Source organism: Saccopteryx bilineata, chromosome 8 (assembly GCF_036850765.1).
Source record: "Saccopteryx bilineata isolate mSacBil1 chromosome 8, mSacBil1_pri_phased_curated, whole genome shotgun sequence".
Taxonomy (NCBI): Eukaryota; Metazoa; Chordata; class Mammalia; order Chiroptera; family Emballonuridae; genus Saccopteryx; species Saccopteryx bilineata.
Window position 1 is genome coordinate 76317381 of NC_089497.1, and position 26383 is coordinate 76343763.

The 26383-nt window shown below is 38.0% G+C and overlaps 1 protein-coding gene across 5 annotated transcripts in view; it reads right to left on the bottom strand.

Moving 5' to 3' along the window:
* Positions 1-225: 225 nt before the first annotated feature.
* Positions 226-26383, bottom strand: part of KCNMB2 (potassium calcium-activated channel subfamily M regulatory beta subunit 2) — a 299201-nt gene continuing 273043 nt past the window's right edge. For all 5 annotated transcript variants that reach the window (XM_066241101.1, XM_066241099.1, XM_066241102.1 and 2 more), the window contains exons 3-5: positions 20135-20305; positions 17356-17551; positions 226-2046 (exon numbers count right to left, since the gene is read on the bottom strand). In XM_066241101.1, coding sequence (XP_066097198.1) covers positions 1762-2046; positions 17356-17551; positions 20135-20305 — 652 coding nt within the window. In that variant the 3' untranslated portion in view covers positions 226-1761. The remainder of the gene's footprint in view (positions 2047-17355; positions 17552-20134; positions 20306-26383) is intronic.

Below are 26383 nucleotides of genomic sequence, written 5' to 3' on the forward strand. Positions count from 1 at the left end.
GATTACAAATTATGGCTCCATAGTCACAAAGGCCTTTCTCTGTTGTCTTCAGAATTATGTTTTAAGGTGAAGTAGGAATTGAGTTTTCCATCATATTTTCCAAATATTCATACTATTGTATATTTGTGTTTGGGTGTTGCAAAAGAACTTTCTTTAAAAACTGTTTAACTAAGTTTAAAAGATAACGAATCATGAGTGTTTAGACTACCATCTCTTGTCAGCTTAGAATGCAAGAAGTATTCAAATCTTGCTGATGCAATGTATTTTTAAAAAATTTTAATTACACATTTGAAGTCCTGATTATACCCTAGGGATTTATTTGCTTATGAAAACTCAAACTATAAATTACAATATTGCAGAATGCTTTCACTTCATCAGATTAGTTTCACCATTCATTCCACAGACATGATTTGTAAAATTTTGCAATACCTAGAAAATTACATTACAAAAAAGTATTTAAATATAGATGAAAATGATGTTTGTCTTTTGATATTTATGTTAAATAAAAGATGGAATGTTTTTGTTTAAAACCAATCCCTCACTCCCACCCCTACCCTCCAAACAAAATAAGTGAATGGCAATGTGAACAAAGGCTTTCTTTAAATCTGTTATTCAGTTCAAGTGTGTGTTAAGAAAAAATGGTCTAATCTATGTATAAAATCTAGCAACAAAAAGGGCCATTATAAATAGAAAAATAAAACATATAGAGGAGACAAATATTCTGTGCATATAGCTTTAAAATCCCAACAGAGAACACATGTTAGAAAGAGAGAGATTACACATTCATTAATTTAAACATAAATTCCCAAAAAGCAATATTCCAGCATGTTAATTTATCACAATAGATTTACCCACTGGAATAAGTTCTCTAGTCTTGACCAGCAAGTAGAATCCAAATTTTACCATTTAACAGTTCAGTTGGAATAGAATGAAGATTTTCACACAAATAACTTAGTAACATTGACTTTCCTGGATTATAATAAAGCATCTATTCAACATTCAGTCAGTTCACATGTAATGAAAGTCCTTGTGTCATCCCCTCACACAGTAGCAGGGTCTCACATGGAAAAGGGTTCTGTTCATTTTCTATTTAAATCACAGGAAAATACTGTAGAATTGGTTAATGAAAACAGCTTTCTGGTTTTTTCTTTGAAATCAGGTAGAAAAATTTAAAGTTATGAATAGAAAGTAATAAAAGGAAAATAGCTGACTGGGTGTCTTGCCTTCTTTACAGTGATATGGTAGAAATACAAGGAAAATGTGTTAATATCTTTTAGTTAGGAAATCTGGTCCCTTCACTTGCTATGGGGCTCAGTTTAGAGTAAGAAAAGAAAAAAATATTTTTGGCTTCAGCTTTAGTAAACAAAGAATAACAAAAATATTACAGAAATGTCTTCAAGATATTTGACAACTCGGAACGCAGACATTATCACATTGATATTGCCTACATTACTCCACGAACCTCTCTGTAAATGAATAACTGAGCCTGATTTTGTTGGAACTAGAGAAAGAATTACTAGTTCCAGTATTATTAAAACAAGATGATGAAGACAACCAACCAACCCAAAAAGTTATTTCTTCTCCTGAATAATAAAGACATCATGTTTGCATATAGAACAGCTTTTGCCTTATTGCTCTACGTATAAGAATATATTAAGGAACTCATAACAGACTGCACATTACAAACTTAAGGTTCTTTGGTGAAGAATGAAAGAAAACAGTATTTGAGCTTTAAAGAAAATTATCTCATCCATTTTCCTTTTATCTATTAATCCGTTGGATCCTCTCACAGAGCAGGGAGAGGTACTGTGTGAGTTTCACCATGGCAACAATCACCACGCCCCCTGCCATCATACATGTTGGCCAGAAGAGTGAATGGAACAGCACATTGGAACTGTAAAGTCTGGTTAGAATGACACTCTTCTGGTTTCCTTCTGGGTCGGAATAGCAGGAAAAGTGTTGGTACTTCCTGAAGTTTTCCATGACAACATTCACCAGGGACATGGATTCTTCAAAATTTTTTCCACACTTAGGTATATAGGAGCACTGTGGAAGAAGATAAATGGTTACCAGAAGATACTGTGTGTGTGTGTGTGTGTGTCTGTGTCTGGTACTAGGAGGGGGTGGGGTATTGAGGCCAACTTAATGATCTGTGACATAAACATGATGATTGTTCTTTTCATATTCAAACCAGTATTTCCAGAAACACTGGAAACTTGCACATTGATTAAAACAATGTTTCAGTATCCAACCAAGATGTACTTTGATAGCTCGCCCATATAAGTTTAAATATTGGATAACATCAGTGGACTCTTTTGGCCATTGCTAAGCATAATGAGTTTCTTTACTTTTTTTGTCTTCTTTTCCAAAGGGGAGGGGAGATAGAGAGACAGACTTCTGCATGTGCCCCACCAGGATCCACTGGGAAACCCCCTGCTGGGGCCAATGCTCTGCCCATCTGTGGCCATGCTCGCAACCCAGCTATTTTTAGCAGCTGAGGGGAGGCTTCAGGGAGCCATTCTGAGCACCTGGGGTTGATGTGCTCCAGCTGTGGCTGTGGAAGGGGAAGGTAGAAAGGGAGAAGTGGGAGGGGTAGGGATAGAGAAGCAGATGGTCGCTTCTCCTGTGTGCCCTGACTGGGAATTAAACCTGGGACATCTACACCCCAGGCCAATGCTCTACCACTGAACCAACCAGCCAGGGCCAGCATAGTGGGTTTCAATTACTCTCCATTGAACACAGTTTTCCACGGAATCAGAATGTCAACCTATCTGCTTTTTGACTGTCCACAGCTGTCCACATAAAATCAAAAGCTACCAGTTCTCTCAGGGAAAATACAATAGTTTCTGTTATTTTTTTGGCTTGGCTTAATTTATTCAGCTAAATCTCCTTAGTCAAACTACTGTGGTCAAGAAGACATTTACGCCCCTGGTAAACTGCTGACAAAGAACATTATTGTCAAGTGTAGAAATACTGAAGAGCTATAATGAATGTTTCATGCCCAGTTAGCATAATGAAGTAATTTTTTCTCATAAACCTAGAAAATTTAAAAGAGTACCAAATCTCAAATCAAGTTTACTCTTCTCTAGCACCCATCTGAGAACCTACAGTGTCTTTCCACATTTATATCTTTCTTGCCATATTTCTTGTACAGTGGTCCCTTGTCTATTGCAGGGGTTAGGTTCCAGAACCCTGTGATAAGTGAAAATCCACCAAGTCATGACCTTATATTTATTTTATTATTTATATATATTTTAAGGCTTTATAAACCCTCCTCACACTCTTATAAACCTTTCCCATGCTGTTATTAACCTTTCCCACATTCTTATAAATACTTCCTATGCTCTTAAACACGTTCTACACTCAAACCTATGTAATTTTAACAATATATAAAATTCTACATGGGTACTCACCAGTGAATATACTATAACTTGAATGATGAAGATGATGATGAATTAGCTGTGTAGTACTGATGACGATGAAGGTGATGACGAAGAGATGAATGTACTGCACAGCCAAGAAGAGCATTACAGCTCTTCTGACGGTGCCACTTCATCAAGTACTTCAGCTAATAGTGTGCCTTGTATGGTCTCACATGGGCAAACTAGCTCAAGTGGAAGCTGCCGTAGCTGCATTTTCTATACACGTGAGTCTTTGTCTACTTATGTGTTGTATGCTATGTATTTTATTTTGATTGACTATTCTTTTAATATGTTTTAATTAATATTCTTATATATTTTGTACATTGTCTTCAATCTTTTAGGCTAGAAAATGCTTATTTTACCACAAAATAATTAAAATAATAAATATGTAAAAATACCTATATACTGCAAAATCCAATAATATAGCAAAAAATCGGTGATACAAAATTAGATATATACAATTTAAAAATCTGTGATACAGAGAGACCGCAGAAAGTGAACCATACTATGGCAAGGGACAACTGTATATGTCTTTCCTTTCTTGCTTTCTACACACTTATGTCCTTTGATTTCTTTCTTTGTATCTCTTTTCCTTCCCTGCCCCTCCCCTTTATATTTTCCCCTCTGTCCCCTCTTCCTCTCCTCCTTTCTTCTTCTCTCTCTCTTCTCTAAATACAGATAGAATTAATAAATTTTGTAGTTTTAAAAATATTATTTATTGAATATATTTTTGAACACATTTTTCTACTAATAAGCAGTCTCTGAGGAGATAAAATCCCTGTGACCCTCTTCTTGGTTTGTAAATGAGCAGTGACAAAACTCATGTAACAATTAATCTAACTTTTTATAAAGTTAGAGAAAAGGTGATTTAAGTCACTTTTCTGGGATATTCATGAATCTTTGCTTAACTTTTCCTCTTCTCTATAGTATGGTGTATCCCAATAGGGTAAAAAATTCCTGTCTCTTGTTATACAAATTATTAAATAATTAATTGAACTGACTTATATGAATTAAATTGGTTTGTGACAAGATCATTGCTAATCTATAGTGTCTTAGTGTAATTTAGAAAACTATGCCCTCTCTTCAAGACTGTTATTTTTCTGGTGAAAATGATCATAATACTGATTTTATTTTATAAAAAAGCACATTTTACTGCTATTACTAACTTATGTTGTTATTATACATAATCATATCTATGGCTTTTACAATGTGACTGACACTCCTAGGGTTGTACAGTGCACAACACACATGACTGTATGTAGAGACTCAGATGAGGTGGGCTGGTGGTGAATATTGATGTACATTGATGGGAGCTTTGGGTTAGGGCCCTGGAATTGTATAACGATTTAAGACTTGTATATTTCATAGGAAGAAACCATAAAACAAATGGAGTGAGTTTTGCTAATGGGGTATGTTTGGCTCACTCTTTCTCCTGACTTTATTAGTGGGTATGCTGGTACTTTGCTTCGTATGCTGTGCTGTAATTATTGGATTCTCTGACTATAAACACAGGATACTGCTTCGATTAGTTAAGAATGGAGGATGAGCATGCCAGCTTTTATTGTATACTCGGCTTAAAGTAATGTTTTCATAACAAGAGTTGGTTGACCCCTTCGAATCTCATCAGCAAAGACTAAATGTGAGTACACTCATAAATATGAGTACAGCAGAGAGCTGGGACTAGCAACAGTAAAGGGTCAAGAAAGCAGTTTCACGGTGAGTTATAACTTAGTATGAAAACTTGCCTTTGGCTGCCATGAAGCCTCTGTTCTAACAGCTGGATGCATTCTGGATCAAAAGGATTTAAGGCAGTAAAGGAATATATATTTTTTCCTTCTTCAATGATACCCAGATCATACCTTTAAATTTTTAAAAATGTTTTTTGAAGCAAAGTATTAAAAAGAAAAATAACAGATAAGCCATTTGTGGTTGAATTCAAACACAGTCAATTTAGATTATGAATGCATCAGGCTTCTTCTGTATATTTGTGTGCCAAGACAGCTTATCGTAGTAGATTCAGTGGCTAAGAGTACTAAGTTATTAAAATGATCTCATAAAACTGGCATTCCATTAAAAATACACATTTTTCTTCTCTTTTGTTCTTGTGAATTGATATAGTTTTTAAATTTTTTTCAAGAAACATTTGTTCGCCAAATAATAATTCTGATGCTAGGTAAGTTTCTTCTAAATGAGATATAAATTACCTTTGATACCATCTAGCAAGGTTGTAATACAGAAGCTGCTTATTATAGTTTCAAGTGATCAGGGTCTCAAATGTACACATTTGGACTGGCCAGAGGGGGCATATTACATATATGACTGGACTTGGATCCTGTGCCCGTGGCATATATGATATAAATGGAATTCACTTTACTAGTGGAGAAAAGATTCCTTTGCCCATGTGTTTTTAGTTTTTTCTAACCTTGCTACCTGCCACCTTTTAACACACATAAGCTGCCTTCCACTAAGTCTGATACTGATCCCTGGAAACTCTACCCTGTGTCAATCTTTTCTTTGCTTTTCTTGTTGACGGGTTCTCTGTTGTGATAATGAACATATCATGTAGCCTACCTTCCCTGACTTGTATTCAGGAGATCTGGTCACTTGGCTTTTCAGAATCAACTTCTTTATATAATGGGATTAATAAAGCCTTCCTGGCAGGGGTTATGTGACAATTAAATGATAATTATTTAAAGCCTCAATAAATTTTCCTGAAATATTTTCTTATTGGGATATCACAGTTGTCCACATGATCTTCTAAAGTCCTTAACCAAGTGTACATAACAGACTATGAAAACTCTAAGCAGGGAAAAACTACTAGTTACATGGTTTTCACAGGAACAGTACTGTTTGATGGCTCTTGTCTTCTACTCCTTGCTGTTGTGTCCCAGAAGATTTGACAATATGCTGAATCATATATTTGAATTCTAGACTTCTGTTTCTGTGGCTGAAACTATAGCCATGTATATGTTTCTGAGGCTGGTATGAATTAGTGGTGAAAATTTAGTGATCTTATGATTTCATCATATGTGTGAAGGATAATTTGATGTGATTGGTTTAGACTACATAAAATGGATTTTAACAAATGAAAATTTACAAAGTGAACTACACTTGGCTGGAAAATGTAATATAGACTGGAAAGATAAAAATCCTGGCATTTTTAGATCATTTTATATTTTTAGTGGGAGGTAATGGGATAAGAAAGATTTAAAATTTTAGACTCTGCGTGACATATAACACAAAGCAACATGTGAATAATAATATTACACACAACACATAAGTACAAATCAAAATGTTATTTTTTCAAAAAAAAATGAAACTAGACCACCAACTTACACCATTCACAAAAATAAACTCAAAATGGATAAAAGACTTAAATGTAAGCCATGAAACCATAAGCATCTTAGAAGAAAACCTAGGCAATAAGCTTTCTGACATATCTCGCAGTAATATATTTGCCGATTTATCTCCACAGGCAAGTGAAATAAAAGACAGGATAAACAAATGAGACTATATCAAACTAAAAAGCTTTTGCACAGCTAAAGACAATAAGAATAGAATAAAAAGACAAACTATATAATGGGAGAACATATTTGACAGTATGTCTGATAAGGGGTTAATAACCAAAATTTATAAAGAACTTGTAAAACTGAACACCAGGAAGACAAACAATCCAGTCAAAAAATGAGCAAAAGAAATGAATAGACACTTCTCCAAAGAGGACATACAGATGGCCAATAGGCATATGAAAAAATGCTCAACATCACTAATCATTAGAGAGATGCAAATTAAAACCACAATAAGATATCACCTCACATCGGTCAGAATGGTGCTCATCAACAAAACAATACAGAATAAGTGCTGGCGAGGATGTGGAGAAAAGGGAACCCTCCTACACTGCTGGTGGGAATGCAGACTTGTGCAGCCACTGTGGAAAACAGTATGGAGATTCCTCAAAAAATTAAAAATAGAACTGCCTTTTGACCCAGCTATCTCACTTTTAGAAATATACCCTAAGAACACCATAGCACCGTTTCAAAAGGAGAAATGTACCCCATGTTTATGGCAGCATTGTTCACAATAGCAAAGATCTGGAAACAGCCCAAGTGTCCATCAGTGGATGAGTGGATTAAAAAGCTTTGGTACATATATACTATGGAATACTACTCAGACATAAGAAATGATGACATCGTATCATTTACAACAACATGGATGGACCTTGATAACATTATACGGAGTGAAATAAGTAAATCAGAAAAGACTAAGAACTATATGATTCCATAAATAGATGGGACATAAAAATGAGACTCAGAGACATGGACAAGAGTGTGGTGGTTACTGGGGCAGGGGGAGAGGGAAGGGTGGGGGGAGGGGAGGGGCAGAAAGAAAACCAGATAGAAGGTGACAGAATATAATTTGACTTTGGGTGAGGGGTATGCAACATAATCAAATGTCAAAATAACCTGAAGATGTTTTCTCTGAACACATGTAGCCTGATTTATCAATGTCACCCCATTAAAATTTATAAAAAATGTTATATTTTCTTCTTATTTATTATTATTATTATATATATATATATTTTTTTACTATGGCAATAGGTCATTCTTTTGTGCCTTAACATATGAATATATAAACCTAGGAAACCTCTGAGACAGGCATTGGGCAGAAGATTTAGACTTACATCTATCTTCTTAATCCTGAATTTTGTTAATAAACCTTTCTGCTTTTCCAAATCCCTTAAATTCTCAGCAGTATTGAAAACCACAGAGGTGGCCCCATGACATGACCATTCCTCTTCCAGCTGAGGACACGAGGGTCCCATCGCCTTCTCCTGACTGTCCTGGGCCTTCTGGGGCAATGAAGATCCAGCAGTTGATTCTTCTCCCCAATTCTTTGGAAAGTCACTGAATTTTTTTTCTCTCAGGCTCACTCCCAGAATTTTTTATATCAATAGAGTTACTTTTATTTTCATGAGAGACAGAAGTTTTGAGAAACTACCTCTTGGTCTTTGCTTAGACATGCTTTGAAGGCCTGTGAGTAGTCAGAAATGACAGGCCTTCACCTGAAAAGAAAAGGTGTGGGGAGGAGTGGAGGGAGGGCGGAGGGGTTGTCTGGCAGGGAGTGCAGACGCACTGGCCAGCCTCCTTTTACTTACGATGGTAGGAAGGGAGCTACTGATTCTCAGGGTCACTTTCGGAGAAAGGATTGCTCTTTTGTATAAAGGAGGGTGTCTTATTTCAGAAAGGGGTTATACATTTAATAAAATCCATCACAATTATCATCTCCAATGTGCTAGGTAGTGTGCTAGTCACAGGTATCCAAAACATAAGCAATATAAGATAGCTCAATTAGAGAGAAAATGGAAAAAGATACAAAACAAGGGGGGGGGGTGATGGAATGGCACCAGGAATGAGGCTACACAGACTTTCAGTCAAGATTGGACCCATTCACAGAGGTGGGCCACACATGTGCTCTCAGAATGCTTTAGCAGCCAGAATATTCTAGTTCACAATGCCTATGAGATAAACACACACACACACACACACACACACACACACACACACGAGACAATAAATAAATAAATAAATAAGAACATTGCTCATGTGAAATGTAAATATTCTTGGTTCCCAATTCAGGTGGAACATTTATAGGGTCCTCAAACAATAAATATTGTGCATGTGTTTATTAAGTGTGGACAATGTGTCAGGCTCTGTACCAGAGAAGGAAGCATCATCCTTATATTCAGAGAATACAGAGGGCACCGCTGGCAGCTTTGGGCTACTGTGCCCCTAACTGTATTCCATGCTTTTGAGTTCTTTGACTATGAGTGATGGACAGAGGTGCTGAGAGGTAAATTGGGGTGCTACGTTCTTTGCCTTTTGAGACTTCCTACTCTATAATGACGTGAATCCCACATAATTTAGTTTCCTCCTGTGTAGTCTGCACTGCTAGTGTCTGCTTGATTTTGGCAAGCAGTACTGTTAGAAATGTTTGGTACATGAAAGGAAAACAGTATTCACACTCTGCTATGGACTACGGTTTCTTTCAGTATTGAACAAGGTCCTCCTGAGAGAGGTTTTTCTTTTTGTGTCTTCCAGAACATTCACATTATTACGGCATTTCTGCTTGATTTGGAGTAGACACTTAAAAGACCTAGGAAATCCACTAATGAAATAGAAGCCGCATGGAGCCTTGGGATTAGCCAATACCCAGAGGAGTTTCATTCACAGAGCTGTCTGGCTCATGATGTCCTCAGTTAGGCCCAGAGAAAGTCAGATATTTAATCCACCTTGCTTTTCACCTTGGTCCTCTTTCCTGGAAATGGGAAAGAAGTCGGCTCCTTCTCCCTGCTTCTGTTCTTGATGCTCAGTAAGAGCTTCTTTCAGGCACATTTCTCTTTTCTTTTATGCATAAATTTGCCCTTAGCTGTTCTAGAATTCAGTTTTGGTGTGCAGGGACTAAACATCATCAATAGGCAAAGCAATTCTGAATCTGTGGTCCATTGTAGTTTCAGCACATGTTTAATAAATATCCCTAAAATTAAGATGTTAATTATGAAGGTGTCATGTGTCAAATTCCCAGGCAGGTTTTTTCCCTCCTTTTCAGGGAGCATGTCTGTCTGTTTAATATCCACCGTGTGTAAACTGGTACTAAATATACACACTTGACCTTCCCTATGGATCACAGATAATTCAGTTCTTTGCTTATGGCCTTTAACTCGATCCTATGTACCTATTGAAATATGATGGAATGTCATGGATTCTCAGCTGCACACTGAAATATACCATCCAAAGAATAAATATTTCATGGAATTAAGATTTTTCAGAGCTCTTATCTTTCCTTTCTCAAGAAAATGTTATGATGTTTTTCTCTTCCAGAGATAGCATGATGAGGTAAAGAGACTTAGATTTTTAATTCAGACCTGGTTAGTGAATGTGTGTCTTTGGGAAGATTATTTCATTTTCTTAGCTCAGCTTCATTATTGTGAAGTGGAGATAACAGTGGTGCCTAGTACTGGAGATTTCTGGTATAATTAAATAAATGAGTTCATGTAAAATATTTATTTTACTATACTATGCCTGACACATTTTCAGCTTTTGACAAAGTCTGGCTGCTATTACCTGGCTATTTAGTCAGGATTAAGTCAGATAATTTAAAAAATTTCTTTTAATGTTTATTTTATTGATTTTAGAGAAAGAGGAGGTGGGGCGGGGGGAGAGAGACAAGAATATCAACCTGTTCCTATATGTGCCCTGACTGGGGATTGAACTAATAACCTCTGCTCTTCTGGATGATGCTCTAACCAACCAAGCTCTCTGGCCAGGGCAAAATGAGATAATTTTTATTAAGTTCTTAGCATAGTGCTGGGCACATAGTTCATAGTAGACAGTTACAAATGTTGGGTCCCTGCTATTTTCCATTTAGATTCTCAACTCCACTTTATTTTCTTCCCTTATCCTCTAATCCTACCAACGCTGTGCAGAGGAACTCAATGAGTACAAGCTTTGCTCAGGATTTCATGCTCTCACCACATCCAAGCACAAAGCTAAATAAAATCTAGAACACTGGTTTGTGTCTGGTGACATTTTTAGTTGTCATAGCTGGAGGGAGAAAGATGCTAGGCATCTAGTGGGTAGAGGCTGGGGAGAATGCTAAACATCCTACAATGTACAGAACAGGCCCCATCCACCTTTACAGAAAACAAAGATTTATTCCACCCTAGATGTCAGTAGTGTTGAGATTGAGAAACTCTGTTCTAGATAGTCATGTTCTCAGGATTGAACCCAGAAGTCTTCAGAATGTGTGACAAAATGAGGACTGATACTGAGTCTGGAGTTGTAAATAACTTGCTATTTTGAAAAACTTATACTCCATCTAAAAAAAAGCTATCTTCCCCATGACAGTTATAAATAAAATACCACATATATGGCATTGTACCACATACCAAAAAATGCACATATTTTCTTGTTTTGTACCAAAATTCATTGTAAATTCACTCTCAAACCAGATGGGTATGATTGAAGAAGCCCTGGTGGGCGGACAAGTTTTAAACTCCAAAAGGAGATCAGCACTGAGGAATTCAACAACCATAGTGAATTGATACTTAGCCACTGTCTATGACTCTAGTGAGAACTGTGACCGGGCAAGGCAGGGGCCCCTGAGCCTGCTTGCAGCTCCCAGAGATGGCTAGTCAGGCAATTGCTCCACTAATCCCGCCAGCTTATCAGCTTAAGCAGCTTTAGCTCTAATGTTGACAAGAGGCTGGCACGGTATTTATAGGCTAAAGAACAGGAATATATAGTGAGCGTAAAAATTTAAAAATAAAATCCTTTTGGATGTTTTCTATACAGATGTAGACAGCTGGCTTGATTAATAGTCTTTGCCTCCCTGTTGTCTCAAGTCAAACATTGTCAGTAGTGCCTTAGGTATCTTAATATATAAAACTATGCCCATTTTTGCAGTCAAATGCTCTACCACTGAGCTATACCCCCACTATGCCCATTTTTCAGTGACTATGGGGAAGGCTATTATTTTTGGTGAGCTTGGGGGAGGGCATCAGGAAGGGGAGATCCACACTGAGAGTGTTTTAATCTCCCCCCAAGAATATCTTGACTATTTCTCATGCTGGATTAAGATCACAGTTCAATGGCCTTCTGACATGCAGATAACTATATTTTCAATGTGTATATTTCTGATTATGAGCAGAGGACAGCTATCCAGAGAATGAAAAACTACCACGCCACAAAGGTGAGCCAATGTTTGGTGTCACATTTGTCCTGGGAGCATCTGCTGATTTCAGAAGAGTGCTGAGAGCCTAGAAGGCTGAATGGTATTTTTGAAAGCCTTGCAGGGCTAGGTGCTATCAAGTGGGGTCCTGATGACCCCCCCCATTTACTTCTTATCGGGGCTCTTAAGGGCTGCAGCATAGGAGTAATGGCAAACCTGAAGTAAACAGATCCTCTCAGGGACTTCAGTTCAGACTTAAATATCTCAATGTATGAAGTCAGAATGAGGTGATCATGAATGGCTAATACACTCAGGGGCCTGGCAGAAGCAAATGGTAATAAGTTTTGAAAAATATGACATCATCCTAGGCTTAAAATTACTTTTATGCTTAATTTTGCAAATATGATATTTGGAACCTAATAAAAATTAACCAGACATTATACAACATGAAAAAAATAAAAGATAGAAAAAATAAAATAGGCACATAAGGACTTTCAGATATTTAAGTCATCACAGTAAACTTTAAAATAACTACAATTTTACTTTTTAGTTGAAGGATTTAAAAGATAAGAATTAGAATATTGCATAAAACTAAAAATTATAAAATAAGGTACAAATGGATGTTTTAGAAATAAAAATTACACTAAGAGAAATTAGGAACTCAAAGGATGGGTATAACAATAGATTTATCAGAGCTGAGAAAATAATTGTGAATTAGAAGATAGGTCAATATCCAGAATAAAGCACAGAGACAAAAAGAGGGAAAATAAAAAAATGAGAATAAGACACACAGGGGATACAATGAGAAAACCTACCATGTCCAGCTTAGAGTCCAAGGATGAGAAATGGAGACACTGAGAGCAAAGACAGTACTGGATATGATAATGACTGAGAACTATCTAAAATTGACAAGGAACATCAAGGTACTAGGAGAGAAGCCCTGGGAACACTAGACAGGCTAAATAAAAATAAATGTACAATTTGGTACATAATAATTAAACTATGAATCAAACAAAAAATTCTTAAACTAGATCAAGATTACCTTCAAAGAAGCAGCAATTAGCTTAAAGCTGATTTCTAAATGGTAAAAATATTTACCAGAAGACAATAAAATGTTTTTAATGTAAAGAAACAAAATAACAGAAAACTTAGAATTTTATACTCAGTGAATGTATCCTTTAAGAATGAAAATGAAATAATATTTTCAAACAAATGAAAGCTGAGATAATTCTTTACAGCAGATATTATTTAATACTTGTTAAAGAGTGTTCTTCAGGCAGTAGCAACATGACCTCTGATGGAAGAGCAGATATAAAAAAAGGAATGAGAATAATGAAAATGGAAAATCATGGGGACATGTATAAATTAATATCTACTATATATAAAATAATAATATCTATATGAGCTTAAGGTATATAGAAAATTGAAAATATATGAGTTGGGAAGAGAATAAATAGAGTTAAAATGATTAATGTTTTTGATTAGTCAAGATTGCAAATTGTAACTTCTAGGCTAAACACTTAAATAATAGCAACAGAACAGGTAACTTCCAAGAAAATAGAAAGGGAAATGGGATTATAAAAATAATTGGGAAAGGAAAGGTTGGTCTTCTCATAAATGGACTTGGGCATACGGATGTTCATATAAAATCTTGACTCCCACAGAAATATCAATTTCAGGCTGATTGTACTCTAAATGTGAAAAGAGAAACAATATGCTTCTAGAAGATAATTTAGGAGAATAACTTCATGTCTTCAGGGTAGGTAAAGATTTTGTACAGGACAAGAAAAAAAACCACTAATAAAACATAACATTTGGCTGTATTAAATTATAAACTTTCATTCAAAGACATCATTAATACAATGAGAAGGCCACATAATTAGAGAAGATATTTGACAGACATATAACCAGTGGAGGTTTATATCTAAATTTAAAGAATTCCTAGAATGGCCCTTGCCAGTTGGCTTAGTGATAGAGCATCAGCCTGGCGTGTGGATGTCCCAGGTTTGATTCTCAGCCAGGGCACACAGGAGAAGCACCCATCTGCTTCTACACCCTTCCCCCTCTCCTTTCTCTCTATCTCTCTCTTCCCCTGTAGCAGCCAAGGCTCCATTGGAGCAAAGTTGGCCTGGGTGCTGAGGATGGCTCCATGGCCTTCACCTCAGGTACTAGAATGGCCCCGGTTGCGAGAGAGCAATGCCCCAGATGGGCAGAACATTGCCCCCTAGTGGACATGCCAGGTGGATCCTGGTTGGGTGCAGGTGGGAGTCTGTCTCTCTGCCTTCCTGCTTCTTACTTCAGAAAAATACACACACACACACACACACACACACAATTTAAAAAAAGAATTCCTGGAATGAATATGAATAAGAATCCAATAGTAAAATGGACAAGGGACTTGAATAGACATTGTACAAAAGAGGATTTCCAAATTGCCAGTAAGTAAGTGAAAATGCACTTGACAACATTAGTTATGAGAATTCCCCCAAATATTGCCATATTGGCTAAAATTAAAATTACAGGTGATACCAAGTATTGGTGAGGATTTAGAGCAATAAAAATTCTTATACCCACAGGGTTGGTGAAAGTATATATTGGTGAAGGTACTTTGGAAAAACTAAGAGATAGTAACTAGATCTATGATATAGATATGCCATTTCTAGGTTTATACCTGATAGAAATGTGTGGCTTGCAGCAAGGGATTTATTTATAATGGTCCCAAACTGTAGAAAACTCAAAATGTCCATCAACTATAGAGTGAGTAAATAAATTGGCATGTTTATATCATGAGATATAATACATTAATAACAATGAATGGACTACCACCAATGGAGTGACTCTAACAAACACAGTGTTGCGTGAAAGGAGCCAGACACAAAGAAAAATATTCTGTATGATTTCATTTACACAATATTTAAAAACAAGGCAAAACTTAAATACAATGTTTAGGCATATATGCTTAGGTGATAAAACTACAAAGAAAAATAAGAAAGTAATTGACAAGATATTAGGAAGTGTGTTACCTTTGGCAGGGGGCAGAGCCTATGGTTATTGGGAGAAGGCATGAAGGGTGATTTTGTGGTGCAGGAAATGTTTTATTTCTTTTCCCTCATGGTATTACAGAGAGATCGCTGTAATAAATGCTTGAGCTGTATTCTTCCATTTCTTGCATGTTTCTGTATGTGTGTTATAGTTCACAGTTAAAAACAAGGTAATGGGGCAAATAAACCAAAAGATGACCTACTATTTGCTGACAGCAGACAAGAAACTGGCCTTAAATTTTTAACTGAGACTATCTATGGTAGGTCCAATTCCTGTTTATAATCCTGTTTATGCATTCACAGGGCTGTAGTGATAAAATATCAAAATGAGGAAAAGAAAATATGTCCCACTTTTTGATGCTTATTCGACTTTGGCTAATTTCCAATTCCATGAAGATTTGTAAGTTTTATAGGCATTCGCTGTTACAGGTCAGCTTTGATTTAAAAATCTGACTTGAGGGAATATCTTGAAAAACACATGTTTTGTGGGAGAGGAGATTTATAGATTTGCAGAACAGCGTGAGGACTGGTATTGTTTGTGGCTGTCACAAAGAAAGAAAATCAGAGCAGACATTTTCAAATGACATTTCTAAAATATTCATTATGTTGAATCCTCAGAGATAATTGCAAGAATTCTTTTAAGTGATTGCAATGAAAATGAAGGGTGGGTTCTCTTACTTTGTGTCAAAATATCCCCAAATAAAGTCTATATTATAGTATCAAACTTCAATGCTACTGCATTTTTTTCAATGTATACAATCTATGTCATTTAAATGCTGATAGTTGTAATGAAGAGTTTTTACAAGTAAGGCTAGCATTTGTGACGGTTGCATCTGGGTAATGAGGGCCACGTAGCCTATTGGAGTGGTATCAAGCTGTTTTGGCATATAAGAGTACTCTGGCCATTGAAATTGCTCCCATAAATCCAAAACTAAATAACTTAAAACTGATAATGAGCCTAACCAGGCGGTGGCACAGAGGATAGAGCGTCGGACTGGGATGCCGAGGACCCAGGTTCAAGACCCCAGGTTGCCAGCTTGAGCGCAGGCTCATTTGGTTTGAGCAAAACTCACCAGCTTAGACCCAAGGTCGCTGGCTTAAGCAAGGGGTCACTTGGTCTGCTGAAGGCTTGCAGTCAAGGCACATATGAGAAAGCAATCAATGAATAACTAAGGTGTCGCAATGCGCAACGAGAAACTAATGATTGATGCTTCTCATTTCTCTCTTCCTGTCTGTCTGTCCCTGTCTATCCCTCTCTCTGACTCTCTCTCTGTCTCTATAAAAACAAAACAAAAGAAAAAAACAAACAAAAATTGATAATGACAGGTTGATTCTGCTAGCACTTTACTGATCATTCCAGACCTCATATCTGCCAATTTTATGTGTGGCTTTAATACAATGCACATTTATTGAACACCCACTGCATGAATCTGAATATCTATCTGTCTATCTATCTATCTATCTATCTATCTATCTATCTATCTATCATCTATCTATCTATCTATCTATCTATCTATCTATCATCTATATATATCAGTGCTGAAAAATCCAGCTTCTATGGACGTAATATGTATGGAGGAAGACACGCAAGCGTACACACTGTGACCAAGGATTGAAAGCCTCCCTTGTATTGGGCACCATGCTCTGCTCGGACCTCACATTCTCTGCTCTAATCCTCACAATGACCTTGAAAGACAGCCATTGTTTTGACCTTTTCAGAGAAAAAGAGGCTGAGGCTCAGAACTATTAAATTACATCCCCAAGACCACAGGATTAAGTGACAATGACTGTGGAAAAGCAAAATATAGCTTTACCTCACGGCTCCCAGGCATAGGACAAATATCTGGTTTTTGGCTTGTACAACTCTAAGATATGCATTTACTCGATAGACTCAGAACACTTGTACATAAATGAGGACATGATTACTCTTCTAACTGGACATACAGGGTAGATCTGCACTGCCACAAAATGGGGGAAAGATCTGTCCACAACTTCACACACAGAAAATAACTATTTCCATGGCCAGAGTCAAATAGTAAGTTCTGTGTAGAGATGAGGCAGGGCCTGCTTCCTGCTGGCATTTTTCCTTTGAAATGCTGGCACAGGGAAACTTCAGAGAGAGAGAGAAAGATGAGCTGGGCATGGGAGCTCTGCAGGAGGCTTACCTTCTGATTGATTTTCATCGTCTCTTCGGTATGATAGAGAAGGAACTTTTCACCTGAAGAAGTCAGGTTCACGTACACCTGAAGGCAGGGGTACTGAGAAAGTTTCCAGCAGTCCGGGCCACAGCTGAACGAGCAATTAAATGTTTCCGTAATAGATGCATTCAGCAAGGTGCACTGTGACTCTTCGGTCCACACGCTATGGAGAGACGGCAGGAGTAAACACAGGGCCAAAGAGCTCACAGCCAGGAAGGCGTAATTCAAGCGAATTGTATTGCCTTTGTCTGAAAAATCTCATCCAAATCTAGAATACAACTATTTGCTCAAATTTATGCCTCTGAATAAAGCAGCTTCAGGCAAACCGTGATACAAGTGTAGACTTTAACTGTCACCTGAGAGCTCTTCCAATGGCTACCATTGGTTATAGTATATTTTCAAATGCTTGATTTATTTCTTTCCTTATGTCAAATTCACTGATAAGCATAAAGCGTCTTATTACACCACAACCCGCACTCATCTTGTGTTTCTACCTTGTAAGCAGTTTCCTGACATACCCCAGTTCCCCTCATCAGTGTCTGCCCAGTTTGTCGGCAGAAAATGTAAAAGGGAGAAGAGGAAGGGAATGACAAAAGAGTGGAGGGACTTGAGGTCCAACCTGACAGATGGAAAGAGAGGGATATACACTGTTCACAAAAATTAGGGGATATTTCAAAGTGAATATGAAGTGATATAAAAAAGAAGCATTTGATTTTTTTTATTAAACAAGAACATCAGAAAAGCAAACAAGTCAGAGAAAGTTCAATTATGCAAATGAGATGCAAAACTAACTTTTATTTCATTGGTGAAAATGCACTATACAAAAAGCTAAAAGCACTGGAGTATCTGCACGTTCCCCGATTCCCTAATATCTGTGAGCAGTGTATTATCTTTAAGGTCTTTCTAATAGAGAAAAGATAACTCCACTCTTTGATTATACCAAGAGCAATTGTGCATCATTTGTAATCCTAATTATTGCTTTATGTACATTATCTTCTCTTGTCCTCCCAACAGCCCTACAAGTTGGGTATTAATTCCCTTTAAAGGAGAGTGAACTGAAGGTCAGAGACATCAAGTAACACAGCTAGCAAGTGATGGAAATTGTCATTCCACCCAATGCTGGATTTCTCCAAGGCCCAGGCAGGTTCCATGGTGCTGCCTCCTGTGAGCTCAGTGGAAAAAAAGGACCTTTGAGGCTGAATACTGGGTTCATGTCCATGCCCTCGGACCTCTCAGTTAAAAAGATAAAAGAAAAAAATCTTCCAGCTGCTCATCAGCTTTTTATTCTAGAATATTTATAATTTTATAATCAAGGTAACATTTGTCATTAGGAAGTAACACACCAACAATCAATATTTTGCTTCTGGGTATAAGCCATACCCAGTTCACCACAGTGAACAGAAGACAGTATCTTTTCTTTGTAGATTAACATCCCTTCCTTTTGCTGGATGTGCATTGACAGGGCCCTTCTTTTCATGTTCAGTTTTATGCCAGAGGCAGCATTGTAGCCCTGACCCCCCTGGTGGGGCAAATTATATTTTCTGAGACCATGGGTGGTCAGTGTTTGCTTATCCAAGGAGGAAAAATCCTTAGCTGGTTCTGAGCAGATGTGGGGATCTGCAAGTGGTTTTGGAATCACTGAACACTGAGGCCTGAGGAATCAGCACTTTCATTGAGGAGACAGCTGAAGGCATCCAAGAAACAGCACAGAAGCCACAGATGGGAAAGAAGATGCCTTAATTTGAGCAAATTACTGTATTTCAGCTAGAGTTTGCTTCTAAAGTGGAAGTATTAATTTAGGTGGAGAACTGAATGCCACAAAATAGTTTGATTCTTTTTTGGATTGAAACCACAGTTTTTCATTTGAAAGGCTGTTATCTCTTTAAGCGAAACGATGTGAGACTTTCCCTATTAGTTAGAGCAATGCTGGGCTCTCCTGTGCTCAAAGTGTCTAATTTATGGGCAGAGTTAGGTAGGGGTGCTGTGGCTTACTCACAGGGAAATTCACATAAACTCTCAGGATGCAGCTGCCTCCCTATCTGTTCAGTAAACCATGGGAAAATATTAAAACCAAAAGTCTTCAAAATCTGTAATTCTTTTCAAGTTGGGGCATAGCAGTGTTTCTCAGCCTTGACAGCATATTAGAGTCACCTGGGGAAATTTAAAGGATACTGTTGACTGGTTTCTGCTCTAGACCAATTAAATCTGACTTCTGGGAAGATGGTGGTAGGGATCAAGCACCAGTATTTTTCAAAGTTTCTCAGGAAGTTTAAATGTTGAGAACCACTGATGTGTGGGATGGAGAAGTGGAATGGGGATGGAAAGTGAATGAGGGTAGAGAATAAACAGAGGTGGGAAGAGGCAAGAGCAGGGCCCTAGAATGAGTGGGATGTGGGTTGACCCTTGGCTCTACCTCATACTAGAGCTGTGTGACATTGGGCAAATTATTTCTATCTTCAGCCCCAGTTTTGCCATTTTTATAATGAGTACATTTGTACTTACCTTGTAGAATAGTTCTGAGAATTAAACAAGTAATATATGGAAAGTTCCTGGCACACAGAGGAGTTTATACATGGAGATATTTTATCATTGTTATTATACAAAGTTATTGCAACATATTATGTGCCGGGACCTGCTTAAAAAGTTCTTATTAGGAAAGAAGGGGAGGAAGAGGAGTTAATAATCTATGGAGGAGGGAGAAGGAGGAAAACAAAAGACAAGCATCCCAACCACCCAATGGTGTTACCTCTGCATGTATGAGCGCAGGAGTGTGATTCCCAGCAGAAAGTACATCATGATGGAGCACACCATCATGGCCAGTCCCAGGAGAATGGCCCGGTCCTCTCCTGCTTTCAGTGCTGTGACAGTTTTCCTTTTGTCCAAGAGGTCGTGGTCCCTGATTTTTTGGTAAAAATTTCTGAGATGGAAAATAATAGAGTCTTATATGAGATTCACAGTTAATCAGTATACCCATAGAGGGGTGGAAATAAGTCACTGCCCATGCATTCCAGAGCAGGGAGGCCAGGAGGAGCCCCCTCCAAACTTGCTTGAGTGCAGTTAGATCCCAGCATGTGCCCATTGCCTCCCAACACACCCACCCATACACACACCCCAACCCCAAACTTGCTGAAACAAGTAGCCCAAGCCCTCCTATTCTCTTTTGTCATGAAACAACTGTATTTGGCCATTTGCTGATAATATAAAAACAGTTTGATAAAAAATCAACCTCAGGAGCATATTCAAAGCAACAATAAAAAATATACTGTGTTTTTAAAATATAAATTATTATCATTTACAACAGGAATTCTTTCTTCAAAAAATAAAGTTCTTCTCTACATATAAATAAATTATTTATTACTGTAAATAATTTTATTTCTCTCTACAGCTACAGAAAGGAAACGATCCTTTCACCTCTTAACATAGTGCTTTGGTTTTGTTGTTTTTCCCATTTAACCACCAACTGATCATCACTGATCTTTTAATATAATACTCCATGAATACATAATGAAACTTTAATTCAAATAAATGGCAATATACATTGGGGATCTGATATACCCTCTGTTGTAATAGAAATTATTTTGGTTGATATTTTCCTCAAGCTTAGGGTTCCTTAGGATGTTGGCTTAAGATTTATAAGCAATGTTAAGATATGGAGTGGTGACTCAGCTTTCTTTTCTTAAATGGGTAAACACTTGAGTGAGTTTAGAAAAATATTAGTCAAATCAAAGTGGGACTCTATAAATTCGGATGGTTATTATTACTGTTGCTGTCATTTATTGCACAGCAGCAACATTGGGTATGAAAGAAAATGAGATGGGAGGCAAATGGTTGAGTTCAAGCTCGATTTCACTGCTTGCTAGCTCTGTGATTAATGACACGTTCTTTGGCCTTTCTGATTCCCAGTTTCCTGCAAAGTGGAAATGATGTTTCCCGGCAGTGTAATAGTTAAATGAGATGCATACGTAAATTATTCAGGAGAGTGACTGACATGAGGTATTTAAAAAATGTCCCCATTGAAAAATGGGGTGAGCTTTGGCTCCACAACAAGAGCCTCAGAACATCCTAAAATTGCTATTCTCCAAAGAATTTTTAAAAAACAGAATGACAAGGAAATAAATATTGTAAAAAACTTATGAGTAGAGGATTGGATTTGAAGCAAGATCTGGAGGAAAAGACAGAAAAGAAGTAAGAAATTGCTGGGGGTGTGGGCGCATAGAGAGATTGGTTAGAAGGATGGAAGGAAGCCATGCTCAGGCCTGCAGCTGGGCAGGCGCCAAGGAGCAGCATGGGACCTCGTCTGGTTTTCCAGATTGGGAAGGGAGCTCTGGATTGCAGCGGTGTGGGAGTTGGTGGTCTTTTGGGCCTGAAAAGAGAGGGAAGGACAAATAGGAGGCTGAAAATAGAGAAAGAAACTCTTAAGTCATTTTTTAAAGCTTTGGGTAAACAGACACACAAACACCCCTAATATACATGAGAATAATTTAAGATTTTTCTTTAAGATTTTTATCACTAGTCATTCTTGTTGCTTAAATAAGAAACCAGAGTAGAATTCACTAAGGAACTTTGCAGGGAGAGAAGAAATGTCTGGTGTATTTGTGCAGTTGTGTGTATATTTAATTGTGTGAATGTTTATTTACCTTCGTGCTCTGGGATGGCCTTCCTGGTGTTTATGGTGAGCATCTCTTCTGGTTGGTTGGTATATTTTGGGCTGGTTGTTAAATATTTTGACTGCTGATAGAAGTGTGAGAGTATGTATATACTTAATATATTTCCAAAAGGTTTTGGGGTAAAATATTTATAAATCTTGTTATTAGATGTGAAATTAACCAATTAGCTTACTACTATTATTTTAAAGTTCTCTTTATGAGGTAGTTTATACAAATCTCACTGTTTTCTGGAGGAACAGGCCCATTATGGGAAGAGGATCATAGAGAGGCTTTTATTCCTCATTTATTCATGACCTGTCCTTCCTCGCTCCCTTCCACCCTCACTCATGTGGGCTGCTCACTGTTCTCATTGCCAGGAGCACCGAGAGATGCTATCATTGATTATTTCCAGGTTCCCCAGCTCGCTACCCCAGCTGGCCACCACTCACCCGTGTGGATTCCCCAATATTTTCTGAGATTTTCTTTGAAAAATGTAGGGTTTATATCAAAGCTCCTTAAACTTGATCCCTTATAAATTGGAATTAAAAAAAAATTCAGATGATGTCAGAGTAATGGCAGGGTAGGAAGCGATACCGATAAATGTCCCCCAAAACTCAACAAGATCTTCAACCAGAAACAGGAAAACCTATCCTTGGAGCCTCCAGATGCTTTGCAATACACCCGAAGGTATGGTCGAGTGAAAAATTGGCTAAATATATAACCAAACACTGAAGGAAAAAGGGAGTAAGAAATGCTCCGCCTTCCTCACTAACCTAAACAGGGCGGCTTTCTCTGGTAACTGTGAATATAGAAACTGAGGCAGGCAAAGGGGGTGAATAGATCCAGGCCACGGCACAAACGGCTGAATCAGGCTGTGGCACGGAGATCCAAGCTGAGGAAAAACTGATCCTGTGGCAACCCGGGCAATACAAGCTAACACTCACGCCAAACCCAAACAAAGAAAGACAAGCGGGGCAGCCATTTTACCCGATCTCCTGGTCGGCGCATGCGCAGTTAGTGGGCGAGAGATTTCTTTCTAAGCCCCGGGAGTGGGTGCCCATGTTACCCCACAGAGAGGCAGAGTCAGAGGCCTTTCTGTGGGCTGAAAGCAGAATCTCTGGGCAGCCCCAGCGCCCTTGGGAGGGAGCGAGAACTAATTCCAATGGTGGAAATTTTCCGTGCTGATGGGGGTTGCACTCAGAGGGAAATGCGGCCGGCCTCATATCCTGGTCTGCGCGCGCAGATAGCGAGAGATTCCTCTGAGTGCCTCGGCAGTGCGCGCCCGTGTTATCGCACAGAGGGGCAGAGTCAGGGGCCTTTGTGTGGGCCAAAGCGGAATCTCGGGCTACCCCAGCGCCTTGCAAAAGCCGCGCACGGGGACGGGGTGAGAGCCAATTCCAACGCTGCAACTTTTCCATGTGGTTGGGGGTTTCACTCAGAGCGTGAGACTGCTGGCCGGATATCCTGGTCTGCGCGCGCAGATAGTGAGCGAGAGTTTCCTCCAAGCGCCCCGGAAGTAGGCGCCCGCCTGTGTTACTGGACAGAGTGGCAGAGCCAGAGGTCTTTGAGTGGGCGGAAACCCCGCCTGATTATGCTAGCAGCTCTGACTGACTGAGCCTTACCCAGAGCCCTGTGCTGAGTGGAAATAGAGTGGGGAGTTGCCAGCTCTTTGAGCCTCTTACTATCCAGGCAGAGGCAGCAGCAACCCCATAGCTGGATTATCAGGCTACTAATTGAGGAAGGAAAGACTAGGAGAAAGGCTCCAGGAACACTGATTCTCTCACTGTCGGAGCCTATAAATGCTAATGAGCCTCGACTGCCAATGAGACTAAAGCACAATACATGACATTGCCATAGAGACTTATCAACTGCAAACCTCTACCTGAGCGTGCCAAAGGGGCAGAACCCGGGGTACAGAGTCACTGACCAGAAAGAGGGAGAGAAAAGAAAAAGCAAGAAGATAACCTCTCAAAATCAAGAATAATCTGCAGACTTTATAACCTATCCCATTTTATTATATTTGTTCGTTTGTTTCTCTTATCTTCATTCTTGATATTTTTTTTTCCTCCTCCAATTTGGCCAATTAACTCTCTGCCAGTCTTACTCTCTCCTCTCCTTGAACTACACTACCCATAAGTGTTACATCTCCCATTATCTTTTCTTTCCTCTTCCTTTCTCTCTATGAGGGTTGCACTCCAAAACCCTTAACTCTCTCTCTCTCTCCTCTTTTTTCTTCTTTTAGTGGTTCCCTCCTTTTTTCTCTCTCTCTCTTTCTTTTCTCCCTCTATATTAGTTTCTTCCTTTCTCCTTTACATCTCCTCTCATTCAAACCTCAATAACAAACAAATTATCTTATCTGGGACTCAAACTTATGTTTGTGGCATTTTGGGGTTTTTTTACTTCACCTTTTTAACTCACTAGCAGTGATCCCATCCCTGGCTCTCCATTTTATCTAGTTCTTGTTCCACTAAATACAATAGGAATTTTTTAATTTGTCCCCCCATTTTTCTGATTTCCTCTTATTTCTCTCATCATAACTCTTAGACAACCAACACCTAAAATCAAATCATTTTATTCTTGACCCAAATTTTTTCCTTATTTGCTTTTTGTGGGTCCATACCCCCTTCTTTTTTCTTTCTTTTTCTTTTTTTTTTGCCCCTTTATTACTTTTCCCCAATTCAGGCCCTCCATTACAGGCATTGTTTGTTATAATTCACAGTTCACTACAAGATTTTCTCAAGAAAGAGGGGAGAGGAGAGGAGAGGAAAAAAGGGGGGGGGGAATAATTTCCTTTTTTTAAAATTTTTATTTTATTTTATTTTTCTTTATTAATTTTTTTTAAAAAACAACTCCTTTCGATTTTTTATTTTTTAACTTTTTATTCTTTATTAAATCTCATTAATACTATCAACAAAACCACCCTCAGATGCCATTAAGGAAGAGAAAATTGAATATCATGGATACAAAAGAAAGAGAGGTAACACAGCTAGATGAGGAAAAATCTATGGAGAAAAAATTTAATATATTGGAAACCTTGGAGCTAAATGACAGAGAATTCAAGATAGAAATCCTAAAAATCCTCCAAGATATACACGAAAATACAGAAAGGCAATTTAGGGAGCTCAGAAAACAACTCAATGAACACAAAAAATATATTACCAAGGAAATTGAAACTATAAAAACAAACCAAACAGAGATGAAAAACTCAATTCACGAGCTGAAAAACGAAGTAACAAGGTTAGCTAATAGAACAGGTCAGATAGAAGAGAGGATTAGTGAAATAGAAGACAAGCAACTTGAGGCACAACAGAGAGAAGAAGAAAGAGACTCAAAAATTAAAAAAAATGAGATAGCCCTACAAGAATTATCTGACTCCATCAAAAAGAATAACATAAGAATAATAGGTATATCAGAGGGAGAAGAGAGAGAAAATAGAATGGAGAACATACTCAAACAAATAATAGATGAGAACTTCCCAAGCCTGTGGAAAGAACTAAAGCCTCAAGTTCAAGAAGCAAACAGAACTCCGAGTTTTCTTAACCCCAACAAACCTACTCCAAGGCATATCATAATGAAATTGACACAAACCAACAGCAAAGAAAAAATTCTCAAGGCAGCCAGGGAAAAGAAGAATACAACATATAAAGGAAGGCCCATTAGATTATCATCAGATTTCTCAGCAGAATCTCTACAAGCTAGAAGAGAGTGGACCCCAATATTTAAAGTCCTGAAAGAGAGGAACTTTCAGCCACGAATACTATACCCATCAAAGCTATCCTTCAAATATGAAGGAGATATAAAAACATTCACAGATACAGAAAAGATGAGGGAATTTATCATCAGAAAACCCCCACTCCAGGAATTACTAAAGGGGGTTCTCCAATCAGCTACAAAGAACAAAAAAAAAACAGAGCCACAATTAAAAGCTCCACCAAGAACACAATAAAACCAAATTTAAACTGTGACAACAACAAAAAGAAAGAGGGGGAGAAGATGGAGATTAACAGTAGCAAAGGACGATGGAGTGCAAAAGTACTCACAAAATAGTTCACTACAATGAACAGGGTAGGGACCCTTTTCATTACTCAAAGGTAACCACCATTGAAAAAACCACCACAGAAGCACATGACATAAAAAAGATAGCAACAGAGGAAAGATGTATGGAATACAACCAAATAAAAACAAAAGATAGAAAAATGAAAGAGAAGGATCAAACAAGACAGAAAACTAACAGAAAGCAAGATATAAAATGGCAATAGGGAACTCACAAGTGTCAATAATTACACTAAATGTAAACGAATTAAACTCACCAATAAAAAGGCACAGAGTGGCAGAATGGATTAAAAAAG